Source organism: Cuculus canorus, chromosome 2, assembly GCF_017976375.1.
Source record: "Cuculus canorus isolate bCucCan1 chromosome 2, bCucCan1.pri, whole genome shotgun sequence".
Lineage (NCBI taxonomy): Eukaryota > Metazoa > Chordata > Aves > Cuculiformes > Cuculidae > Cuculus > Cuculus canorus.
In genome coordinates this window covers 111169735-111195863 of record NC_071402.1, presented here as the reverse complement: position 1 = coordinate 111195863, position 26129 = coordinate 111169735, and the positions used below count along the sequence as shown (strand labels likewise).

At 38.7% G+C, this 26129-nt stretch overlaps 1 protein-coding gene across 3 annotated transcripts in view; it reads right to left on the bottom strand.

The window, feature by feature from the left end:
* Positions 1-834: 834 nt before the first annotated feature.
* Positions 835-26129, bottom strand: part of DCLK3 (doublecortin like kinase 3) — a 36993-nt gene continuing 11698 nt past the window's right edge. For 2 of the 3 annotated variants that reach the window (XM_054058253.1, XM_054058255.1), the window contains exons 2-5: positions 21751-23630; positions 14140-14272; positions 13086-13253; positions 836-12240 (exon numbers count right to left, since the gene is read on the bottom strand). In XM_054058253.1, coding sequence (XP_053914228.1) covers positions 12044-12240; positions 13086-13253; positions 14140-14272; positions 21751-23630 — 2378 coding nt within the window. In that variant the 3' untranslated portion in view covers positions 836-12043. Of the gene's footprint in view, positions 12241-13085; positions 13254-14139; positions 14273-21750; positions 23631-26129 lie in introns of all 3 variants that reach the window. The other variant, XM_054058254.1, reaches the window with a different exon arrangement.

Genomic DNA, 26129 nt, shown 5'->3' with positions numbered 1-26129 from the left:
GCTTGCCAGGCTATGGGAACTGTGGCAATAGCATTCACTCAGCTTATGCAGTCCTTCACACCTCTATTTTTCCTCTTTCATTTCTCTTTCCTTTCCCCTTTCATTTTCCTTATGAGCTCAGAAGGAACGGTTTCTATAATCTGTAATCAGACCAGCTGGCAGGTCCTACAGCCCTAGCTGTGACAAATACTACAAATGTGTGATAAATACATCCAGCATGTACTTGTCCTGCTTATCTTCTGGATGTCACTTCGCCTAAATACAGTCACAACATGAGAGGCAGTTTTTTTGCTAAAATACCAGAAGTGCTTTAGTAAAGCTAGAATTACCTAAAAGGCTCTTAACTTCGAGAGACACTTCAAGACACTGCAGCACTGTAAACCTTTGTCATTTTAGTTAATAGAAAAATCCTTTTTGAGTGTTTTGCACTGTGAGAAGTATAGTTTCTGGGACTAGTCAACATCACTGGAAAGAATTATGTAAGTACAAACATATGCAATCACTCGAGTCAACATGCACGCGTACACATGTGCTGTGTAACAAAATGTAACATCAAGCTTTAGTTTCCTAAAACTGCAAGGGCACAATTTTAGAGAAACACTGAAAAGGTAAACCAACACTAATTCAAAACTTTTTACCCGAGTACATATTTTTTCTATTTTTCCACGTGTTAGCTGTCATTTGATGAGCATCATCATAGACATTTCATCCGAATACAAAAAAAAAGAAAGAAGCCAAAATTAATTGTCTCATGTCTAAAGCTCTTTTGAAATTTGAATTTATTCAGAAGTTTTTGTTTCAAAACACTGTTCCTTTGTTCGTAAGAAATAAGTGATCACAAAAGCATTTGTTTTTAAAACATGGTAACATTATTGGATTTTACTTTGGCATAAACATTCTCTATGTCACAATATATAAAGCAACATTTTCAACAGATTAATATAGTTTTCTGAGCCATATCATTTCCTAAACATAATTTTTCATATTGTCATTTTTCCCCACTGGAATGCATTTCATGTTGTAACACTCGACAGCTTGAATCTGTAGCCACATCCATTTTTTAAAGCCAAGTTTGCAGATTCTAGAACAGGATACAGAGAAGAAGATGGTTTCTCTGCAGCAACTGAAAAAAATCTAACTTGCTGCTCACTTTCACTCTGAATTTCCACAGGGATTGTTTTCAGTAGTGAAATTTTAAAGAAAGACACACTTTTAACTGCTATTTACATCCTGTTTGTACCACCTCTAGCACAACAGTCCACCCTGCAGGGTCTCTGTGCTGCCCCGCAGAAGGTATTTTAAATAATCTTTGTAGACCTCCTTTTTCTTAAAGCTCATACAACTGGTCTAAGTACTTAAATCTTCATATAAAGCGCCACCAAGCCCCAGTTCTCAGAAGTATTTCTCCAGCAGCAATGCCCTAAGTTATGAAGGTCTGTATGTGCTGCAGCCACACATAAAGGAATGAGACTGGTGAAAAACAGGAGGCAAGACCCAACTTGGAAAGTGTTTGTAGCTTACACACAGCGCTGAAATGAGGAATAAGCAGTGAAATAAGGTGAAGTATAGCTGTCCATCCCACTGCAAGCTTGATCAGCTCATGCCATCGTTAATAGCGGAGAAAAGTAGAGTAAAACTATTGTAGAACATGACAAAGGATGTCAAAACTTTTATGCTCATGCCATTGTTAATAGCTGAGAAAAGGAGAGTAAAACTATTGTAGAACATGACAAAAGATGTCAAAACTTTTATGCATCTCCCAAATATTCTTTAGCTGGAGGCAGAAGCCAGCACTGCTACATCTCTAGAGAAGTGACTGTGGAGAGAACAGCCTTCAGGTGCAGAAGGAGAAAGGGAATAACCTGTTCTCTAAACTTCTTCTCAATATGAGCAGAAGCAATGAGCCAAGGTTTTGGCAAGAGAGACTCACTTGGCAGAAGCCAAATTAGGAATCACTTTCTGACAGTAAGAAGAGCAAAATACTGTCACATATTGCCTGAAAAGCATACAGGATCTTTTTTCATGCTTCTAGAGAATAGGCAAGCGAGGAATGCCACAGGAGGCATCTTAACTTGTAAGAAGATGGAGTGGTGAACTCCTGAAACATCTTCTAGTTCCCTGGAGAGCTACTGAAAATGTTTGGGAGAGAATATGGCAGGTAAGCAAGCCCTTTGAGCCTGGGACTTTCCTTCGGCAACATTTGCCTCCTTAGGTGTCTCACTTGTGACTTTTATTCCCCTTCTGCACACCCCTGCAGCAGACAGCCTGGACCTGTGGCGCTTGGGCCCACAGCTCATGGTGCTGCGTCTCACAAGTGTGCGGTGTACAGCCCAGGCTGCACAAAGTGCAAAGAAGGGAGCTGACTACACGAGGCCTAGACTTGCTACCAAAGTCTGGTGGATCTGTTCAGTAGTGCTCACCGCAGTATCTGGCTGGCTAGGAAGAACGAGTAATAATGGTATCCTTTCACTGTATCATCTGTCATATATAAAATGCTTATAGTGTGCATTCATATATGTGGTTATTAGTAAAAATTGCCATTTGTCATTCAATCTCCAACTGACCTTAAACTCACTTGTCCCAGACAGAAGATGTTTCATCTTTTGAGTACCATTTACTGCCACTTCAGACGCTAACTACTACTCACGCATCAGTAAGAAATGTTTATGTTGGTGCATGTCAGCCTCAAGCAGGTTACATGCTGACCTGCTGCAAGATATGAAGAGAAACACCCACTCTCTAGAAAAAAAAAAAAGTCCAGATGAGGGAGTTGGAATCTTGGCTTATGCAAAGAGTAGCATCACTGCCTCCCCTGGTGCTCTTTCCTGATTCCCTAGGGCACAATTGCAACAAAGGAAATGCCACAAAAGCAAAGCAGCACAAGCTCAGTAAGTACTGCTGAACTGGAGGTTCAGTCTGGAGGTAGCAATTGCTTAACAGAGGCTTATAAGCTCTAACTAGGCTCTTTGCCTAGTTAGAATCTCAGACATTTCTGCCTCAGTGCTGCTAAAGGCTCAGCTCCATAAACTTCTTATGCTGAGCCACACTGTAACATCTGCTTTGAGAAACTTTTACTCCTTGCTGCTACTAGGGATTCTCTCTTAGCATTTCTCCTGTTGAAACAAGCCCACTTACGAAGACTGACTTTTTAATTCCAGGTTAATTCAAGCCTCTTGGAAGATACTTTGCAGTAATAACAAAACAGCTCCTGTCTCCCTGGCTGCTTTTAAAACCACCACTGACAGCTGTCTCTGCCTTTCCCTGACTGAGGATTTCCTCTTGCACTCTGTTTTTCTCCTCTGTATAATTGCCTTCCCCAGGCTAACCTTTTTTAAACTGAACTTACTTGGAAGAATCTAGCCAATTAGACATTTAAGTCAATTAGGCTGATTGACAGCAGGATTATGTCTGGCATATTCTTAATTGTGAATGCAAACACTCAGCTGGAATAAATACCTGCATCATAAGGACTTGCTGAGGCTTAATTAGTTAATGTTCGTGAAGAGCTTTGAACACATGAACTGCTGTGTGTTACTCAGTGCTATTCTCACTGTTCTTAGTAGCAGAGGTTTCAAAGTTGGACACGGCAAAAGTGAGGTGGAAGGGTTTCAAGGACAGAGGGTGACCCTGACCCAAGGCCACAGGGGACCACAGCTGCAGCAGTGAGACAACAGACTGATGTCAGGCAGGGCTTTGCTCTAACTAAACATCGCTGCTGTTCTGCGCTCATAAAGCCACTCTTGTTCCTCAGCAGGATGGCAGCAGCCCCTGACCTCCAGACCTCCACACCAGCCCTTTTGCTCACGCCAGAGCCACCCTGGGATTAGCTCGGCTGGCAGAGCAAGAGTGAATCCTGAATCCCAGCTGTCCTGCACCCCATGCTCCAGCATTCCTCTCAGGAAGGAATTTAGGTTGCTGTGCTTTTATAACAGGCCTATCGCAAAGCCATTCGCTGAGGCATTAAGACATTCGTACCCAATAATAAACAAGAGCTAAAGTTCATTTAGGCCTCCAAGGATCCCCAGAAGCATCACTCCTATTATTACTAGCTAACATAGATGTAGGAAAACTTCACGTTAACAAAAAACATCCACACATCTCAGTAATACAAAAGATCTCTTTCCAAAGAAACGTATATAAAGTAAATGTCACCTTAAAAACCTAAATATCTGTGGTTACGTGGGGTTAAACATAGATCCTGTCTTGCAAGTTGTATTTTTCACTAAAAAAAAAATAGCACACCTGAAAACCAGTGAAATAACTAAGTATAATAGCTAATATACCAATGAAAATAAGGATTTTTTTTTTTTCAGGCCACACAGAACCGTCCCATTCAAAATTGTAAATGTATATGCACGTGTGAACTGAAAAGCTTCTAGTTTAGGACTCACAAAATATAGTTTGGACAGGCATGAAAATAAAATTTCCCCAGAATCAAAATCATTGTGGCCTGCCAATAAAGTGGCTTCAAAAACTTAAAAAGAAAAGACTTATAAAGCAAAGCTGTTCCCTCTTTACTCTTCTACTGTCAGTGTATTTGACATTGAAAGCAAAATCAAATCCAGGTTCCCGGTGATTTACCTTGCCAGAATGAAGCTGCTGAATTCTTTGTCGCTTCCCAGGATCCTCCCTGCAAGATCTGTCCAAGAGTTCATCCAAAGTATCCTCCTTGTAAAGGCTGTTTAGCTGTTGGTACGATTCACAGCAGTTCTATCACTGATTCATTAAAACAACAATCTGATGGCACTGGTTTTGATAGCACATTTTGAATGATGTATTCTTTTTTCTGCTACATGGAAAAATAATAACACTGGCAGATAGCTCCAATAACTAACGCTACAGAAGAGCTAGCACAGAATACAGCACTTATATTATTAAAGCATATGTGCAGCCCTAAGGAAGCTGCTAATCTCAAAAGCCTCAAGCAATAGTTATGTGCAATTAAGGAGCAAAAGTCTCCACCAATGTACACCAGCTCAAATCCATTGAAACACTCAGGAATACCCTCAGAAGGACCAGCAGAGCTTGTAATATCAAAATATGCATTTCGGAAGATGTATGGGAGAATATTTGCTGATAGCACGCACATGGGAGACTAGTATAATGTCATAGAAATCTTTTTTTCTTCCTATTAAAAAATTGATTAATAGCCAGCAGAAAAAAAAAATTAAATGGAGAGTAAGATTTTCAAAGATTTATTAAAGGCATAAATTGTACCATTATTTCACAGAAAGTGATAATATAAAACCTCTATTTGTGGCTCTTAAGAACCCATCCTCAGAGGTTAAAATAAAGAATTATTTCATCATAAAAGAAATACAGGATCATTTTCAGTGACTATCACATTCAGTGGTCTGTTTTAGCAGTTAGAGAACCAATTCATTTTCCTGTTCAATAATGGTCTTACCCCCACATCTTTGTTCAAGTTTTCCTCATATTTCCTGAAACTTTTCCCCAGGTCAACTGTGTACCTAAATACAGGGTTTGTAGTACTTTGATTTTGCAATGTTACCAGTCATTTGCCATTAATGTACGTGAGGTTTCATCTGTCAGGAGGGGTTTATTGCTGTCGCATTCTTACCTCCAGCTCTGACTATTTGTCCCTCAAACGTGAACTGCGCGAGTTATGAAAGCATTAAAAATAAACTTCCATAAAATTCTTGAGTGGCTGCATAATTGCTCAGTGTTCTTTATATGGTGGAACAGTTTTGGTTTTATTTCTTTTAAGGGATTCTCCTCCTGTCCTGTTGTTTTGGAATAACGATCCAGGTGGGATAATGCTAGTGGTTGCTATAGTATCTGCTTGGAATCATCTGTCCCCAGACACACAGAAATAACCAAGGAACCATGACAGCAATGTCACATAGCAGCAAGGAAAAACACATTTTTTTTTTTATTTCACTCATAAAGCTTTGTTAGACTTGTCCACGGCACTGATTTACTTAAGAAAATAAAATATTTTGGAAAAAGATAAGTTTTTCTTCAGCTTTCCCCCCTCTTCATCTTTTTTTTTTTTTAACTATTTCTTTCTTTGATAATCATATCTTCTAACAGTGAGGGGCTACTTTACACGGTATCTTTCTCTACATACATAGAAATAATACCTCACCAGGACATACGTTGGCCTTTACCCAAACAGGCAACATGCTTGCATTGTTATGGACACGATATTATACTTCCACTTGAAATACTGGTCAATAAACCATCTTTCACCCATCAGTCACCACGTGAACATAATTTCGGCCAGTGTGTTCCCAGCAAAGCTGAAGGGAATTAAACTTATTTGACCCATTTAGTTCCATCCTTACACTAGGCATATTGGTTTCTGCTGAGCCTGTTAAATATATACTTATGTTTATATACTGAAGCATTACAGTGTCATTAAAACTGTCAGTGTTGCAAGGTGGGTAGCTGCAAATGGTGGTTAGGATCACGAAATTGCACTTTTTTTTTTTTTTTAAATGCAGCAATAAGGTTTGCTTGACAACTTATGATGGCAATTAATGATGATACACTTCATTTTCTAGAAAAATTGCCTCCATTGCTGAAGTCCTTGACATTAAACATTATCTAAAACATTCTACGCTGAAATTCTTCATGAGAAATGCCTTCTTAAGATACAGGAGTTTTCACCGAACTCTATATTTACTAACACAATGACAACCCAAGAATAACCTTTTTTTTATGATGCAGCACATTTTTCCAGTGATTAGGAAGAACACTCCTTACTCAATATGGTAAACTCAACTCCATAAGTTGGCTGTCATAGCATGTACTCAGCAATGTGCTGCATAGCTTAGTGTTCTCACTACATCAAATATTTGTATTGCTTTAATTGCTTGAAACACTTATTGTAGGAATAATAGGGCATTTCTATAAATGTTTAGATGGTTCCAGCTCTTTTTTTATTCAGTTTCTGCACTCAGAAAACAAAATATATTTCCCAGTGAGAGTTTAAGGTTATCAGCATTACTTTTTCTAGATAATTTCAACATTATCAAAATAGCTCTAATTTCAAAAGAGAAAATTTTACAGGAATACAAGACCTGTTCATAACTCAAAGCAACAGAATGAATCATCAAACTGGACTATGCAAGGGGTCATCTCTTCTTTTCCAAAGAAACAGCATGTAACAGTGATGACTTTAATGGTCCATTTGAAAAAAAAATAATAATAAATTGTACTGACTTAAACAAGTAGTAACACGGGAAACACAGCTAAATCTCAGTCCTAACAGCAAAGCATTAAATCAGGTTTAATTAGCTGTCCATGCAGACTGTTAAAATGCATTGCAATAAATTTGTGTGATTATCATAAAAGTCAGTCATTCCTAAAAGACTACAGTTATTCTAAGAATAATGGGGAGGCTGTGGCCTTTTTAATTACCAATATGTAATAAATGACAGTCTGTACTGGTGTTCACTGGCAGCCACTTTATTACACCTGCTCACATCCAGAGAAGGCAGCTTCTTCAAAACCACCATCATTTGTTTGATGCATTTTTATTTTCCACTGCTTCAGCTGATACTGCAGGCCTGCAGGAAAATACCATTTTTAATAACAGAACTGAAATATACACAAGCAGCTAAGAAACCGTGTCCTTTGAAAACACCACTTTTGCATGAACCCAATTTCAAGTAGAATGTCTGTTTCCACAAACAAATCAAATGTTTTTCTAAACAAACTTGAATTTTACAGAATTAGTATTAATGATAGGAGAAATTAGTTCTGTGTGCATTAATCTTTAATGAAACTAGCTCTGCTTGTCATGATTGCTCTAATATAGAGGACACGATTAATGCAGTACAGGGACAAAAAAGGTGTTAGAATGAATCGCAGCTCCAGTTTTGCAAATAATTGCATTGATTTTAATGAGATTTCACACAGTAACAAAGAAAAACACACCTGTAAGTTGTTCTGCAGCATTAGAGGGGGTCCTTCTAAATGTAAATGAAGGTACACACAATACTTAATGAAATCGCAAATATTTTAAAACAAACACTTCCCAAAGAGATAAAATGTCAGGATAAAATTAAAATATCTCAAAATACTTGGCCACACATTTTTTTTCCGATTTATTTAAAAGAATATTGAATTATAACATCCACTATATAGTTTGCCTGCATTGGGGGGAAGGGCGGAGGAAGGAACAACCACTTTTTTGCTGAAGTCTATAAAATATTTAATTTACAAGATGACATCTTCATCCCAATTGCAAATAAACCATACAGTAGAACAAACAGTGCAAACACACACTGTTAGCCCAGTTAAAGTGCTCACGTTCCCTTCAAGAGCAAGGATGTCAACAGCAAAGAGTTGTACTGGTGGACTCAGAAAGGACAGAAAAATACATGCCCTGGAACATTAAAAGCATTTTCTATATTTTGCTTAAATTAAGAGAAATCTAGGTGACAGAAGAAATGACAGGAGGAAGATTTCAGAATGATACTTGTCTTCGGGAATACCAGTTTATAAGCACAGCAAATTTACTATATTCTCAAGCAGACTGAATACCATCCTAGTCTGGATACTCACAGAAAAGCAAACAGTCAACTCCAGAAATTATATTTTCACAATAGGACTATAACCCAAAAGGCCGAAGGTCAGAGGGTAATATCCCACTATCCCTCTTTCAAAAGAGCCAAAACTCCAGTAACAAATATGTGGGAATCCACCTATAATGCCAGTCAGAACAGAGATGGCAGGTACATGGGATTTGAGTTCAGCGATTCCACAGAGTAGCTAAACAAATCTTAGATGAAGAAGAGGGGTCCCTGAATAAAAGAAGTTAGACTGTCTGTGTCCCAGAGGAAACACAGTCTCTGCTCTACTGTCCAGTTTAAATCACAAATCTTGAGGACACATTTTTAAATATTAGGGGAATAAAGATACAAGCAAGGATCAAATTTCCATTGTTCATTTTAAGGAAGTTATGCACTATGCAATTTGAAATGCTAGCACGTTTTGCACAGTTTCAGATGCCTAAACACTTCAAAAAATTTTTGCTCATTTCCTGCATTGGCCCTATTCCTATTTTCCATTTCTAAGGCCAGTATGTCCTGAAGGAAAACATTAACATGTAAAGAATTCACCATCTTTCAGTAGAAGGAGTCAACCAGGGGAAGAAGAGAGGTAGATAAGAGTAGGTAGATGATAGGTGATAGAAAATAGGTAGGTGAGGTCGAGGATCAATGAAACATAACAGCGTAAGTGACAGTGAAGAAGTTGACCTAGGTGGACAAATGGAGGGTGGACAACGGAAAGTGTACCACTGGAGAGAGTTACTGCTTATTAGTCACAGGCGGTCACTAGAAGTCTGGACTCAATGTTGAGAAACTCCTAACACAGTGAAGCAAAGTTTATGACGCATAAAGCTAGCAACATTGGCTTCCAAAGATGCTGAAAATGTTTCACCATTTTTATCAACAAGCAATGGTTGAGGCTGAGCTCACCAAAAACATGTGTTCTCATTGCTTTGATCAACTTTAACCATAATGACTGGCGACATGGACTCCTTAGAGCAGCAGAGAGGCAGAGCAAGAACACTGGAAGCAATGGAGGAAAGAATATCTAAAGAGAGAAAGAAAGAGGCAAAAACCCTGAGAAGCACCTGGAAGCTTTTTCAGCCTCCAACCTGAAGAAGGAGGGCCTAATGCCACGGGTCTGTTAGCGACACGAACAAACAAGTCCCTCAACACTGTCACAGCAGTGTCTGAACTTACAGATGAGATGCGGTGATTGCACACAGCGCAGTCTGTGCTTAGTCCGTCTGGGGCCCAGAGAACTTGAGAGAAAAACAAAACCTTTGAAAAAATAATGACTTTTATATTCATTACAAGAAAATTCTCCATCTTCTGCACTATGAATAAGGCTGTTGACAGGTTCTTAAAGGTGAAAAAGGCAACTCGTAACACAATCCCTAAACTGTCAGATTCATTGCTGATAAAGAATTCTTTTTGTCACTTCAAACTTTATTCCTAAGCAACTGTATTAAAAATAAGAGAATTACAAAATATAATATTGCAAGTCACAAGCTATTTTACCAATTTCCTATCAAAATAGGCTTAAATTAACAGAAAAGAGGTTATTACTAGTACTCAAAGACCATGTAATGCATTTATGAGGTTACAAATATGAGGTTACACATAGCCTTAACCCAGGAAAACACTTAAATCCGTTCCTGCTTTCAAGAAAAGGAAAAGTCTTCCTGACTCAGGGCCTCTAAAGCAGAGGTATGACATATCATGTAAATAATACTTGGGCATACAGTAAAGATCTGACTGGTTTGTTCCACAAATTCTTTAACTCCACAAGAAGTCTTATTTCAAGATGTATTAAAAAAGAAGCCAGTTCAACTGAAAGTGTAATTTTCCTCTAAGAGCCAAGTTGTCTCTACTTTCATAAATCATTCTCACAGCAAAACTGTCACAAGTTGAAACAGAAACATGACAGTACCCCACACTTTTTGGTAATTCAGAAAGTTCACACAAAATATTAGCACTCACCAAAAATAATATTCTGGTTCATGTAGTTATTGAAATGTTCTACTATTCTGAAATGCTTCAGATATTTCTCATTATGAAACACACAAGCAAAGCAGCGGCTCTGCAATTGTAAAATACCCTCATTCTTTTCTACAAACTACGAATTCAGTGCTAATACCACTGATATTTTAGCAACAACATTATTCGCTAGCACGTGGAACTCATGGACAAAGCATTATCAAACAGACAACTCAAGTGCTTGTTGGATTTGATAAGTTAACCAAAAATTCTGAGATTCAAAAGCTGCTCTAGGTCACAGCCCTTCTCAGGACTGTATTTCTGTAGCTTCCCCTCTCCTTCCACCCCCCTGGATTTCTTTAAAACTGCATCCAATCAAATTATCAAAAACATATGAAGCATCTGACACTTCCCTGGGGAGACCTTTCCATAGCCAACAAGTTGTTGTTTTTCCCAAAGCTGGATTTAATGTATTTTCATCCCATTTCCCATTCTCATGGAAGCAAGGAGAAGAGTCCTCAGGGAAGGCAACAGGGAAAAAAACCAAACTACACTGAAAAAGTATATAAAAGCAATTCAGCTGTGAAGTGTGTTAATGAAAGGGGAACCGCGAAGGTAAGGATTAATTTAAGTCACCAAAGCAGCTTCCCAGCTCTCTCTTCTCCATTAGTATGGAAGAGTCACAGATGCACATGGATAGGTTCAAAGAAAAAAAATAAGAATGAAAAAAACGCTTTGGTTATCATTCCATAAATAAACCTTTGGGAAAAGAACCAAAGTTTCCTTAGAATTGCTTAACTTCCTACTTCACAAAGTACTACTGCACAGCACTACTATAGTTTAACAGAAACATTGTACAGTCTATTGCCCTGTCCATGAGAACAAAGATGTTGTCGAGGGAGATAACATAAAATATCTGACTTAGTCTATAAGAATTTTTCCTACCTCACAACTTAATCAACAGTATCTTGCTGCCTATTTAACATATCCTACATCTAAAAAATATATGTACATTTTTTATTCTTTCACGTTCTCCATTGCTAGCAAGAACTGGTGAAAAGACAGTTTAGAGAAATAGTACAGGATGTGTATGCAGACAGCTATTTTGAAAACATTATAAATACAAAACATCATAAATACAAAACCTCTGGAAGGTATCGCACCAGAAAAGACAAGAGAAAACATTTCACAATCATCGCTAGTGTCAGCCACAGAAGCAGACATCTGCTGTCTAAAAGACATACATTTTGTCACATAGTAGCCCAAATTAGTATTTAAAGAAAATAATAGCTGCTGTCCCAGAAATATCTAGTCCCCACTGTTGTCAACAGAGAGGAGAGACTCTCAAGTAACATCAGAGGGCAGTGGATGAAATTTGATCTCCGTCATTCTTCAGAATCTCAGAATAAAAAAAAAAAAAAAAAAAGAAGCATGTCAGTGGACAGCAACAGCTATAAACTAAAGGCCCAATTAGTTTAGAAAAGAAAAATTAAATAATTAGTTAATCAATAAAAAGAAGACTAAATGAGCTTGAAGAGATTTCAAGTGTCCCCATCTGCAACTTCCTTTCGGCGCTGGGCCCGGAAATGACGCTCAATATTTATTGTCACTTCCCTCTGCAAATTTCTGCTGTTAGTTTTTCCAGCTGTTCTTATCCAAGGGTGCTGAAGTACTTGTCGTGCTGTGTAGCGCTTCTGGGGATCCACTATCAACAGCCTGGTTATGAGGTCTTTTGCTGCTATTATGAAAGAAAGAAAAGAAAAGAGGGATAAACAACAGTGATGTGATGATGCTGACAGTTATACTTACACAACGTCTTTCTTGTTTATTCTTAATAGTTTTACCACGATGACTTTTGTGACTATCCCAAGGAGATAGTCTGAAAACTGGATTTAGAACTAGTGACAAGAGATGTCAAGACTCCAACATATCTTTTACTGATATCATTCTCCCCTTCACAAAGAGAGGAGAAAGTGAAGGGAATTTAATCTTGAAAGTACGCTGAAGGCATCAGGCTAAGTGTTCAGATTCACAGGAATAAGCATTGTGTATCTCATCCCTCAAGAAGCCACAGAATGCTGTTGAGCATATTCTTCAAAAGACCATATAGGGAGAGATGAGGTTTAGGGTTTCCGATCATGAAGTGTGCACAAAAGACACTGTACTAGCCTGCAAGAAGGAAAAAACTACCACATGCAGACTCCATTGATCTCAACCGAAAATCTATACTGTGTTCTGCAGAGCAAGGATTTCATTCTCAGCTCTTGAGATTTTTGCCTGTATCTTTACAATCTAACACAACCCTGGAGATTAATTTGGTACTGTTTTCTCCAGAGATGATTCATATAAGCAAGGTGAGGAAAATCCTTGCTTTTGCCTCAGAAAGGGAGAAAAACATTAAATCAATCAGACCTAATTGATACTACCAGAGAACTAAATTCACATTTAAAGCAAGCACATACAAAGAGACTGCAAGATACCTCCAGGTTCACTGAGCTCACCGCCCTGAGCAGAAGGGTGTTCTTCCCACTCTGGGGAAGATGTCTGTCACTTCTCAGATCTGCTATGTATCCTGAGTCTTACCTGCAGAAATATTGTCCCAGTACGGGGAAAGGAATTCATAGTGGCCCAGCTGTATGATCTGAAACAGCTCTTCCTGATCACGTTCCTGACTCCGAAAAGGGGGAAAACCACAGAGCAGAATGTAAAGGATCACACCAGCTGCCCACATATCCACTTCAAGCCCATAGCCTAAGGAAGAGAAGAAAAACTAAAAGTCCTGTTTTAGAAAGAAAACTCACAACCCTTTCATTCTGTTTTCCAAGAAGCACAGCTCTGCTCAGTTTCTCAAAAAATACGTTCAGCAGAAGAATAAGTGGCTGGTACATCACACTTCCAAGCTCTGCCTGTTAATAACTACAGCTCTCACAAAATGCCTCTTCATAAATATGTTTCACAAACACTGTCTCACAAGGCCAGTGTCAATTGGAGACTAATTGAGAAAACACAGCATATATTTCTAAAATAGTCCTCCTCAGATTCCCTTCAAAAAAAGCAGTAAGAGAGTGCCAAGTTTCCATTGAAACTGGATATAACTGGAGATGTACAGCCCAGCTCCACAGAACAAAAACCAGAAATAGCTTTGCTTGAGTCATCAACAAAACTGACTCCTTTTCAGGTCTAAATCTTTTCGGGTATGAAATCTTCAAAATTTCTTCTGATATGAAACATGTTTTGGCTTTTCACATAAGTTTAACATATACGTTCACAATGTTTTTGCATTATTAGTGGCCTTGGAAGGTTGTTTGCATCATGAAGCCAGTCATGAAATGGGGCTGACTACCCTCAGACCACAACATGAAGTTTTATTCATTTCCCCACTTCAGAAATTACCATCTACATTTTTTTATGGCTTGTCTGTTTGGAAATTAGTGTTATATTACCATATACATTAATAATGCAAACATGGCTGATGCCATGCTTGCGTTTGTCAAAAACTAAAAGGTTTCCTTTCCTTTCACAGATTACACTGCTAGCCAACCTCCTACCCTGCACAAACACATCAGTTGGTTGAAACATTCTGGAATATTTCCATGATTAGAAAGCTTAGAGTCATTGTATAAATACATACACTCACCCTTCTCAGCAAGTATTTCAGGGGCAACATACGTTGGTGTTCCACACACAGTAAATATGGGTTTTGTGACCTGCTTTGCAAGGCCAAAATCTGCTAGTTTCAGCGTAGTAGATTTGTCTGCATTATGCTGAACCTATACTCAACAAAAAAACACATATATTTAGTTCAGATGCATTTTAAGACAGCAAGAGACAAAGGAAGAAGTTAATAATAAACAGGAAGAAGTTCTAATAATAGTGCCTTCAAGTAAAGCAACATGAAATAGAAACAGTATTTTGATAAACAGTATTCAGAAAGTATTTTTTTCCCCTGGATATACTAAGAGGGTGCATATTTTTAAGAGGACAAGCAATAATGGAAAAAGAAAACTTCACTCTACAAACTCTAGTACACTGTAATTTCCAAGAAACTAAAAGAGGAAGACCAAAAATAACCCAAGAGTCAATGAAATATTATTATCTCTTCTTGGGAAAGCAAACTCTTCTTTTCTCCTGGGAAAGCAAAGAAGAATGCTATGGGCATCTATGTTTAAATGCAATATTCGCAGGTAAGTTACAGACTTTACAGCATCATTTGAAAAGCATATCTCCATCATACGTGTCTAATAACAACTAAGAAAAAACCCAACAAAACAAAGAAACCAAAGCTTTACTTCCTTTGCAGTTTATTCTGTTATTCTACCTGCTGCCCTGAAAATAATGAGTCACAGTCTTCATAGAGTAAGAACTGGAGAAACGGATCCATGCAGAATGTCCTCCTAAATAGATCTTTTCAGCTGTTCCCATCTCTTACATTCACCTTGAAAGTAACTGAAACACATTTCGTATGCATGTGTCTTTAACATTAATTTGTAATAAAGTTAATGCAATATCATTTTAAGAAAGAAAATATGTCAATGACATATGTAGTGGGATCAAGTGCACCCTCAGGAAGTTTGCAGTTGACACCAAGGTGAGTGGTGCAGCTGACATGCCTGAGGGACAGGCTGCCATCCAGAAGGACATGGACAAGCTTGAGGAGTGGGCCTGTGTGAACCCCACGAGGTTCAACAAGGCCAAGTGCAAGGTCCTGCACCTGGGTCAAGGCAACCACAAATATTGATGCAGTCTGGGGGCTGAAGAGATTGAAAGCAGCCCTTTGGAGAAGAACTCGGGGATACTGGTGGAAGAAAAACAAGACATGAGCTGGCAATGTGTGCTCGCAGCCCAGAAAGCCAAATGTATCTTGGGCTGTATCAAAAGAAGTGTAGTCAGCAGGCCAAAGGAGGTGATTCCACTCCTCTACTTCACTCTGTTGAGACCCCACCTGGAATACTGCAGCCAGCTCTGGAACCTTAGGCACAGAAAAAACATGGACCTGTTGGAGAGGGTCCAGAGGAGGGCCTCAAAAATGATCAGAAGTATGGAACACCTCTCCCACGAGGAAAAGCTGAGGGAGCTGGTCTTGTTCAGCCTGCAGAAGAGAAGGCTCCAGGGAGACCTTCTGTGGCCTTTCAATACTTAAAGTGGTCTTGTAAGAAAGATGAGGACAGGCTTTTTAGTATAGCCTGTAGTGATAGGACAGGGGGTAATGGTTTTAAAGTAAAGGAGGGCAGATTCAGACTGGATATAAGGAAGAAATTGTTTACAATGAGGGTGGTGAAACACTGGAACAGGTTGCCAAGAGAGGTGGTAGATGTCTCATCCCCAGAAACATTCAAGGTGAAGTTGGACAGGGCTCCAAGCAACTTGATCTACTTGAAGACGTCCCTTCTTACTGCAAGGGGGATTGGACTAGATGACCTTTAAAGGTACCTTCCAATCCAAAACATTCCATTATTCTATATTCAAAGGCCAAGTCACGAAGACTGTTGCAGTATAATTGAACACATCAGTATTCTGAATAGTAGTGACTAATTATTTGAATATTGTTTAAGAGGTACAAAGTGCCCTGAATTTGCTTTAAATGAAAAAAATGCTCTGCCTCTGAAACAATGGGGAACAGATCAACAGATATAATGCCTAGAAGAAAGTCAAGGAAATCTGGACTCTGGTTTTGAAAGGACAAACCAGACTATACTGAGACAGATATACTCCATACTTTAACATCTCATATTTGCCATCAGACAGTGCTCAAGAAAGCCAAAAATTCAAGATGGTCTACATTACAACTAAGATACTTATGGGACAGAAATTGCTCTCCTACATTACAGTAGACTAATCCTCGTTTATCATCTTTAAAAAAACTGTAAGCACTCGTCCAATTTTTCTTAAGCAAGAAGATGGGATTTTTTAAATGAAAAAAATATGTTATGACATGATACATTATAGCCTACTAATCCTTTTTAATCTTCTTTATAGAAAATAAGCACTCCTCTAGTTTTTACTAAGCAAAACTTTTTGATTTTTTTCCTGTTTTTCCAAGAAAAAATATTTTTCCATTTCAAACTGAAAATAAAGCTTACTACAACCATGCAGTCAAAACTTCTGCAGGAAAGCATTAAAATGCCATAGTCATTTGCTCTATTATATTAGTCTACATCATGATTCTTTTTTGCCATCATGCGCAGTGGACACAAAAGCTGACAAAAATGAAAAATGTATTACAAAGGTAACAGTTACTATCTAGAGTAGCATCTGTCCACAGGATTTATATACTAGCAATAGGGGTAATAGTGGTAGAATACTACCAAAACTCACAGTTGAAATGATCAGTTTTATACATACTATGAAAATACGAGCATGAATATATTTTCCTGTTGTATAAATAAAGCTATTAACATTATATAAGAAAATTGGTCACTTGGAATTTCAACCAATATCCTGAATGGTACCTGTACTAATATAGTACTGAAATGCTTATATGAATTTTTAGAACCCAGCAGAGAGGTGGGGAGGCTGGAGAATATACAGGTCCTAATCCCAGTCACTAAATTAGCAGGAAGTATCTTGCTTTGTAAAACACACCGCTTTACTTTTCCTCTTATCAAGATGCTAGACTCCTAATCTCCCATCGCAGCACAAGGTGGCAACACTACACCACGTGTTCTTCCAGGATAAAGCCATGAAGTTTTCATTTTACTCAACAACAAAGCAGGCAGGAACAGTGTGGGGGTATACTTCTACAACTTCGTGACAGTCATTTTAAAGACAGCACGTAACCTTTTAGCATGCCTGAAAACCTCAGCTTAGAACTCTTCAGCATCTTCACTAACACAATGCTCAGAACAACTGAAAGTCAGCTTGGAAAGACTAAGCATCCCCTGCATTCCCATCTCTGTACTCTCCAGTCTACTTTCCATCACCTGGCATTGCCTAGAGCATGCAAATATGCTGCACTGTAGAAACAAAAGCTTCTCAGGTTACTTTTACTCTTTCCTGAGGCTAGACCACTTACTCATAGCAGTATCACAGAAATGTACAATCATTTCAAGAGAATTCTAGCCTCTGACATCTACAGTATTGTGAAATGCTGAGAACAAAGCAAAACTGATAACATTAAACGAACATACCAGCCTTACTCTCACACCTAAAATGCAGCTGTTACTGCTTCTTCATACAAAACTACAAAGAATGGTTCCAAAAGCAATTAAAAATTATTGCCTTTTCTTACCCGCTCAGTAATTTAACTGCGATACTGAAAACCAGTATTCAGTATACTCGCTATAGACAGCAGTTTAAGCAATGCAACTACTCGTGTCCTTCAGCTGCAAGGGAAGCCAGAATCTGGTAGACTTGGACTAAAGGCTGTAAGAATTGCTCACTGTTCTCAAATGCAGATGCAATAGCAGGACATTAGAACACTGTTTGGTGATTTCTAGCTATCCCAGTCATACATCCAGAAGATTATAACACACTAATGCGAAGCCAAGTTCCTCTTCCAAAAAAAAAAGAATAAATTGATCTTTTCCTTTTCTTCTGTTTTTTTGAGGACTCCCAGGTCTTTGTGTTCTCGGTTTTTTCATACCTACTGTGTGAAATTCATTGGGGTGGTTAAGATAATGATCTACAGCATTAATATTCATCTGTATGCACATATATATGATGGCACAGATTCTTTGTATAGACGTCATGAAAGCAAGCTAGCCCATTGGACTTTTTGTGTATTAGAAATAGAGCTAAAGAAAAAGCTTTGCTTACAGGTTGAGTTTCAGAAAACCCTTGCTTCTAGCTAGAAGAATCTCATGAAGAATCTTACAGAAAATTCACTACGTAGGTTTATCATACTGGAAGCTCTTTACAAGTTAAAGAGAATTTTAACTCAAATTCACTTGGAAACATCTGACAGCAACTTGTGTACATGTAAATAGTGTCACAAAAGCAAAGTTAAATGAGAAACTTGCTATACTTTAAGTTCTCACACGTATATGAAAACTTAAAAGAGAGAAAAAAGTTGGGGGGGAATTCAAACTAATAAAAAGTCATAACACTTATTTATAAAGTGGAACGTTAAACAATTCCCACATTAGCATATTTGACAAAGTGTACAAAGAGGTGAGTTTAGAATCACAAATACAACCACCCCCCCAAAAAGGAAGACAAAGACGTGGCTTTGGATCTCTTGAAGCTACAACCTGGAAAAAAAAAACACTGCAATTTGAAATTCATTTCTGATCCACAAGTCAAGAAATGACACTACCTGTAGAATTCAACAGTGCCTTAGTTAAAAACCTTGCCAGCAAATTCTGCTCCTCCAGGTAGCATTAAAGAAGTGACTGACTTCCTTTGTGGGACCAAACATACTACACTGCTCATCCTTGGTAGGAAAGGTTTTCTTGATGAATACCTAGTCTTGAATCGAGTGATACTGTCAGCAGATGGGAGGGAGATGGAGCAGCTGTCTTCTCACTAGCTGCCAAGTAGATTTTGGTTTTGTAGCTCATGTCACAAGCCTTCTGCCTCACATCTATGCTACAAGGAGCCTGACCATTGTAAGCATACACAGTAGTGAAAGAGAGACAGGGGAATAAAAAATCCTTAGTGGTGAACTGTTACAGAAGTTTGTAACTAAAGGACAGTTCCATGAGGGAAAGAGTAGTGCAATGAACTAATAATTAAATCAGGTTTCCAATCCTCTCCTGTGTCAATAATTTTACAATTCACTAGATATCAAAGAGTATTTCCACCTTTTCCTCTGCAGGAACATAAATAGTTTTCCTTCTTTCTATGGCTGCTAATTTCCATGAAAGTTACGGAAATGTTTTTCCTCAGTTCGCTGTTTCTCTGTCAGCTCTGATGGAAATTAATCAGTAGGTTGAAAAGTCATTAGGTATATGGTTAGATTCTCACACAAAGCAGGTTTACAGTAGACAGGTGCATTTCCTTAGTAAAACAGATCAAGGATCTTTTATCTTCCATTTCTCATTTCCTGGAAATAGATGGGGAAAAACTGTTCCCAAGAAAAAGAAGGGATGAGACTCACCAGACCAAAAGAAGACCCCAAATTAGGGCAAACAAGTCAACAGCCTGAAAGTACATACCTGTTTCTGTCCTTTGTGTACAAAGAAAGCCTATAGAGACTAATTCAGACTTAAACATCTGCAATGCAAGAATCTGAAGTCAAGCAAGAGATCCCACAACCAAAGACATGCCTGCACAATGCCAGCACTTCCAGCATTGTGCTTCCACTCCAGAAGGCTGTCCCCAGCTCCTGACCCATCAACAGCAGATGAATCCATGAAATTTGCTTCACTATTGTTTGGTATTGTTCAGCACTAGCTGACATGAAGGTAAGTAGCAGCTTTCCTTCCTACTCTGCTGCTACTACTCCACTGTGAGGAGTCGGAGGCAGCACATTAAAAAGTCAGAAAAAACAGAAACTTGCTCTTATGGCCTGTATTTATAGGGATGCTTATTAGATAGCATGTGAGATATCTAATACTGTCAAGAGCTTATAAACTCATTTGGCTAGTTGAACGGCTAACGTTTCAAAAAGATGTTTTATGTAAATTATATCTAATACAGGTGTTCACAACCAATTGACCAGTAGCAAGGTCAAACTGGAACTGGTATTATTTTCCTTCCCATAGTGTTTGGGTAACACTGTAGCCATATGACAAAATACCTACAGGCTGGGGGCCAGTTTGTCCTTGAAAAATATTTTCTGCCTGTCAGAATGGGCAACATGATTATTTCAGTGCTACACAACTTTGACACTGCCCAGCAATCTCTGGTTTGCAGCGCTGTGAACTCAATGTGAAAAATAACCAGAACGGACCTGTCTCACGCCTCTCTTTGCTTACCTACACCACTGTGATGATTGCATATCATAGAAAGAAATGAAGCATCTGGTCTCAGGTGTTTCACAGGCACTAGCTTATTTTCAGCAAATAGGAAGGATCAGAGCCTGGTTCGTAATGGAAAATCAGCTTCTGGAAAAGCCCTGCAGTTTTAAGCGAAGTTTGTTCCAATGGCAAAAGAAGGCATGAAGGCAGAGCCCAGATGCGTACTTCTTCCTGCAAACCAGCCGCTTGGCCTCACTGTATTTTATTTACACACAGACCACATATTCCTAAGACTAAGCAGCATGCATTGCAGGACCTAGTATAGATGCTATTGGTTAGTCAAAAAGCTTGGGAGCAAACCTTTCAGGCCCAGCTTTGTTCAACCTCTGCATGTCATACAGACTACACTGCTGCTTTTTTTTTCCAGAAATCCACACTTATTTCTTCCCAAAAATAATTCCCTTAAAAAATTGAATGGCACAGTGGACCAAATAATTTATTACCTTTTTTTTTTTTGGCTAACTATGATCTCCATCAGCAGATCAAATCTGATTTGTTGGAGACTGGCAAATACTTGGCATCTATGAGGAAATTTTGAACCCTAGTACAAGAATGTAACACAATTAGCAAGGGAGAGTTGGTTACTGTTACTGTTCTACAATGGGTGTCTTGTAAAGTGTCAATACTGCAAACATTTCTATGAATATTCACACATGTGAGTAACTCTATTGACCTCAGTGCTCGATGCAAAGAATGTAGCCTGATAAATGCGTTGGAATAAAGAACTTTTCTCTTCAGTTGTGAAGTTGGTATTTGAGCTGATTTTATGCTATATTTCATCAAAACACTCACATTTTACTGTCAGGTTATTTCAATCAACTGTATCTTACTTTTGTTTCTAAGCAAACAAATTGTCACAAGATAGAAATCACTCTAGTAGAGGACTAGCACAGCAGCCTGCAGGATGTGTGACTGCAGTGGACAAAAAGCCCACTAAATGAATGAGCTAAATTAGCAATTTTAATAAATTCTGGTCTGCGAGGAAGATGCTTTATAATTCAGTGCATGCCTCACACAGAAAAAAAATTAATTCTGGCATACCTAAAAGTCAGATGCTAAATAACAAGCCTAATTTGCAGAATAATACAAATGCTCACTACTCCTGACATCCAGGTTATTTTTATTTGACTTTTCTATCTACATCCATCATTACCTGCAATGCAAAGCAGATCTACGTGAGGTAAACTATAATGGTAATTTCACTTCAGAATTGTACCCATTTTTCCCAACAGTCCTGCCACAGCACATTATCTCTGCACAGTATTTGCTTAAAAACATTCAAAGATCTATAATTAAAAGGAAAACAAATTCAACTCCTGCATATATCCAATATGTTTGCCAATACTTACCAAAAGATTCTCTGGTTTGAGGTCCCTGTGGACAATGTTCTTGCTGTGAATATAAACCAGCGCTTCACACAGGTCAGTGATCATGACAGCAGCATCGTGCTCCGTGAACTTCACACTTTCTATGATTGCATCAAATAAGTCCCCTCCTGGGACATACTCCAGGATTAGGTAGATTTCAGCTTCTGTCTCATACACTTCAACTAAGCTTACTATATTGGGATGAGAGAGACTCCTAATGATCAGAATTTCATTTTCCATCATGTCCTCTTTCCCCTTCAGCTTGGATTTATCAACAATTTTCATGGCATAGATCTGATTGGAGTCACAGTGGCGACATTCCTTCACCACTGCAAAATTCCCATCCCCAATAGTTCTGCCAATCTCATAGTGCTTTTCCACATCAGTTCTGCTTTTAATGGCATACCTCCGGCTTGCATTTTCCAACCCCTGAGTCTTGATTTCTTCTTTATTCACTCTGCGCTCCCCTGTTTTTTCTCGCCGTGTCATGTCAGTCTCTCTATGCATGATATTCCCCTCTCTTCTGGCACTCTCCTCTTTAGCCCTTTGTCCCTCTCGACTCTCCCTATGCATTTTAGATGGCTTCTCAGCATCCCTCGGAGTGTCTTTCCTTAGCCAACCACTTTGGCTCATCACACAGCTACTTATATTCTCTTCCTTAACTTCGTGAGCTAGCTGCAACCCTTCTACAGCATTCTTCTTGATTTTTACTACTTCCTTCCCAAGGCTTTCATGTTTCTCCACATCCCTTTCCTTCTCAATGCTCCTTTTTGGCTTTTCCAGCCCTTCATTAACATGTCTTTGTAAGGGCTTCCACATCCTCCTACAGCCAGTATCTTTCCAACCCACTTCCTCATCTCCCAGACAAGTTTCTGAAGATTTTTGACAGTTCCTGACTTTTGCATTTCTTTCTATATGGTACCTCTGACACGCACCTGTGCTCAGGTCCCTGTTCTCAAATGAGGCTTCAGCCCGCCTTTCCCTTTCTAACTTTTGTCTGGCCTGCCTTTCCTGTTCACACTTCTCACACCTCACCACTTCCTCTGAACTCTCTTCTAATCCCTCCTCAAGACTCCTCTCATGGTTAAGGTACCTGTCACTTTCTCGGGTTTTTCTAGAAGGCTTTACTCCATGTTCGCCACCCCAGCTCTCTCTAGTCCACTTTTTTTTGGTTCTCATTTTTACCTCTTGCTTTATCTTGGCTTGACTTTTTCCTTCATGTCCAGCTACCAGATTGGGAGACATGCCATCACTGCAGTTCTTGGCAGTTTCTGTCTCATCAAAGCCACTGTCCACTTTTGAAGCCTTTTCATACAGCCTGCTTTTCAGTTGTTGGGATTGCTCCTCATTCTGCTGAATGGCAGCACTAGCAGCATAAGGATTTTCGGGATAAAGTTCCTGTAATACCACTTCCAGGTTCTTCAAAGTGAGGGGTTCCCTCCCCATAGCTATGAACGCATCACCTTCCCTGAAGAAGTCAGAAACGCTTCGGATTTCTCTGCCTCTCAGATTGTAAAGCTTTCGCACGCGGTCATTCTTCCAGCGTGGAAATCCCAGAGCTTCTGAAATGTCAGCCATCAGCTGTTCAAAGGTCTGGACTGATCTCCTGTTGAGAAGCAAGGTTATCCTTCTGAGTGTGTGTCCACCAGGTTTCACCACTGTAATAATCCTTGGCTTCACAGGACTGTGTTCTGAATGTATGGTGTGAAAACTGTTCCGGGGATTAAAAAATGGGGACCTATGACTGCTTTCACTCAAACATGGTTTTCCACGACCAATAGGAAGATAAGTTCCTTGTAGTTTCCTCTCTTTTACTTTTGAGCTTGCATTGTGCGATGAATGTTCAAACAAGCCTTGGCGTCCTAAAGCAGACAAAGAGAAGGTATATTATTTATTTCATATCATCAGATCTTTCTCAGTAATAGTTTTCTAGATATCATTCTATGCAGCCTCAGAGAGCAAGGGTAGGTGTATTCAATGCTATAAAGAACTTTAGATGCCTCTAAGAAGTAACTCCATGTACATGCAACTACAAAAATTCCCAAGTATTTCCAGAAAATGTAAACGCATCTTGAGAAATGGCATTAAAAAATAATGATACTGGAAACAAATAGATCCTTCTCCTAAATCTCCCAGAAATCCTAAAAAAAGTGAGGTTACTTTTACCAGGACTGCATCCAGATTGCTTAGCCTTATGAATGCACCTACCATGAAGTCACCCAATCCCCTTCTGAATCCAATTACAGTTCCAGCCTCCATAAACCCCGTGGCAACAAGTCCCACAAAGACATTGCATGAAGAAATTAATTACTTCTGTTTTAAGATTGCTACCAGATGGCTATGTGCATTCTACCTTATATTTTTATAAATAATTTTGCCCTCTTCAGTTTCTCTGAACCATTCATTCAGTTTCCAGACTTCTATAACAAATTAAGTAAATGAAAGTCTTTTTAAGAAACAGTACTTTTGCTATAATTTTACAGCAATTTTATAGCACATTTAATAGTGATGTAATTTATTTTTTTCCTTTAAAGAAAGGTCATCTTGGTTCTCTTTGATATTTGGAGTCCCGGTTTTCTGATATTTTGGTTTGACATTTTTATTTTAAAAAATCATGTGAAATCACACAAAGTCCTGAATATCCTCTAGGGAAATTAACAATTTTCACTCCAATATTTCATCTCAGAACATCAGTCAACAAAAAACAGCACCATCCTTTATGTGCAATTCGAAAAAGGAAGAACTGAAAACATAACGTGGTTATGACAAGCCAAGCTATAAAATAATTCACTGTTATAAACACAACAATAAGCATAGGGGGAAAAAAAAGGTCCTTAAAGTACTCTGATTTCTTGTATTTAAGATTAAAACTTGATTACAATGCAATTCATATCAGCCTCAAGAAATAAACTTTCAGAATGACATCACAGAGTGCTTCTAAGTCCATTTAACAGTCTTGCAGTTCTGTTGGAAGCAAACATTTTAATATGTGTGAACTAACAAGATCAAGCTAAAACAAAGCAGCCAGAATGATTACTGAGCCATTACGAGGAAATTCCCATACACAAATGGCTTATCTCCCAGAGAATGCCACCCATTTTCACACATTACTATGACTACATAGTCAGTGTAGTAGGAAAATCCATAAAGCAAAATCTGCACAAATGAACATTTTTCTAGGTGCTAGGGTTAACACACGCATGTTCAAGAGTTCTGGCAGGATTAAGCCTATTACATTTTGGTTTTCAGGTGCTGAAAAGCCATTTTCAGTATTTCAAGTGATGTATTTTTATTTGTCCTTTTCATCAAGGCATAACAGAGTGAAGAGGAAATACGCCTCTTCACCTAGAATAACAAACAAAAGGGAAAACTACAACAAGCGCTGCAGCATTCATTCATGCTGCCTCAAAAACAGTGGATCCAAAACGCCAGGAGTTGAGTGGGGAAAGCACACTGCTACAGATCTCCACTCTGCTGTTGGCTTTGTTCAATGCACAATGATGCACAATACTCTCGCTAGCTAAGGGCTGTGTGCCTCCCCAGCATGTCCCTTAACTCTTGGCTTCATTTTTCTCCTGTGCCAAATGAGATAGATACTTTTTCTCCAAGTAAACATTACAAAGAAGCCCAGCTGCCAGCATGCTGATGGAAGACGTAAGCATTATATAAGAGCTACGTGTGACTAATGCTTGGTGGTTGTGCAAGTTATTTCTGTCTTCATTCTGCTTTTTAAGGGTGATCTCTTATTATCAAAAGATATCTACGTATGTGCTAGTGGTTTTTCAGTAATCAGATATTTACCTGCCACTCAGAATAAAGTCTACTGTGAATGGAGTGGGGAAAAAATTAAAATTCAGCTGTAATAATAGTTCTCCGAAATTTAAATCAACTCCAGAACATGTTGGTTACCAGGAACTGCTGAAGCTCTGAATTTAAGTGGGTTCTCGCATACCCACTGCCATCAAAGCATTATCTTGATTATGGGAACAGCATGTGACATTTTTAATGCTTATAATCTTGGTACAACACAAAAACAACGCTGCACTAATGACGACTTTTCCCCACAGATAATATTTCTCTCAGCTATGCTGCTATTATCACACCTTTCTACAAACCATTCATTTCAAATGCCTGGCTGCACTGTTAATTGTTTCAGTTACCCAAACATCAATAATGTTTCCTTCCTTCACTAAGTAAGGTAAGCTTTAAACAGAAACCAAGTTTATTTTTCAATTCTACAACTAATGGAATAACAGCAGTTTTATGTAATTATTAAGAGCAATCCAGGAATGAGGTTTTGTGCCTTTCAAACTTGCTAAATTTCTAGCCAAAACCAGTCTAACGCAAGCCAAAGGTTAATA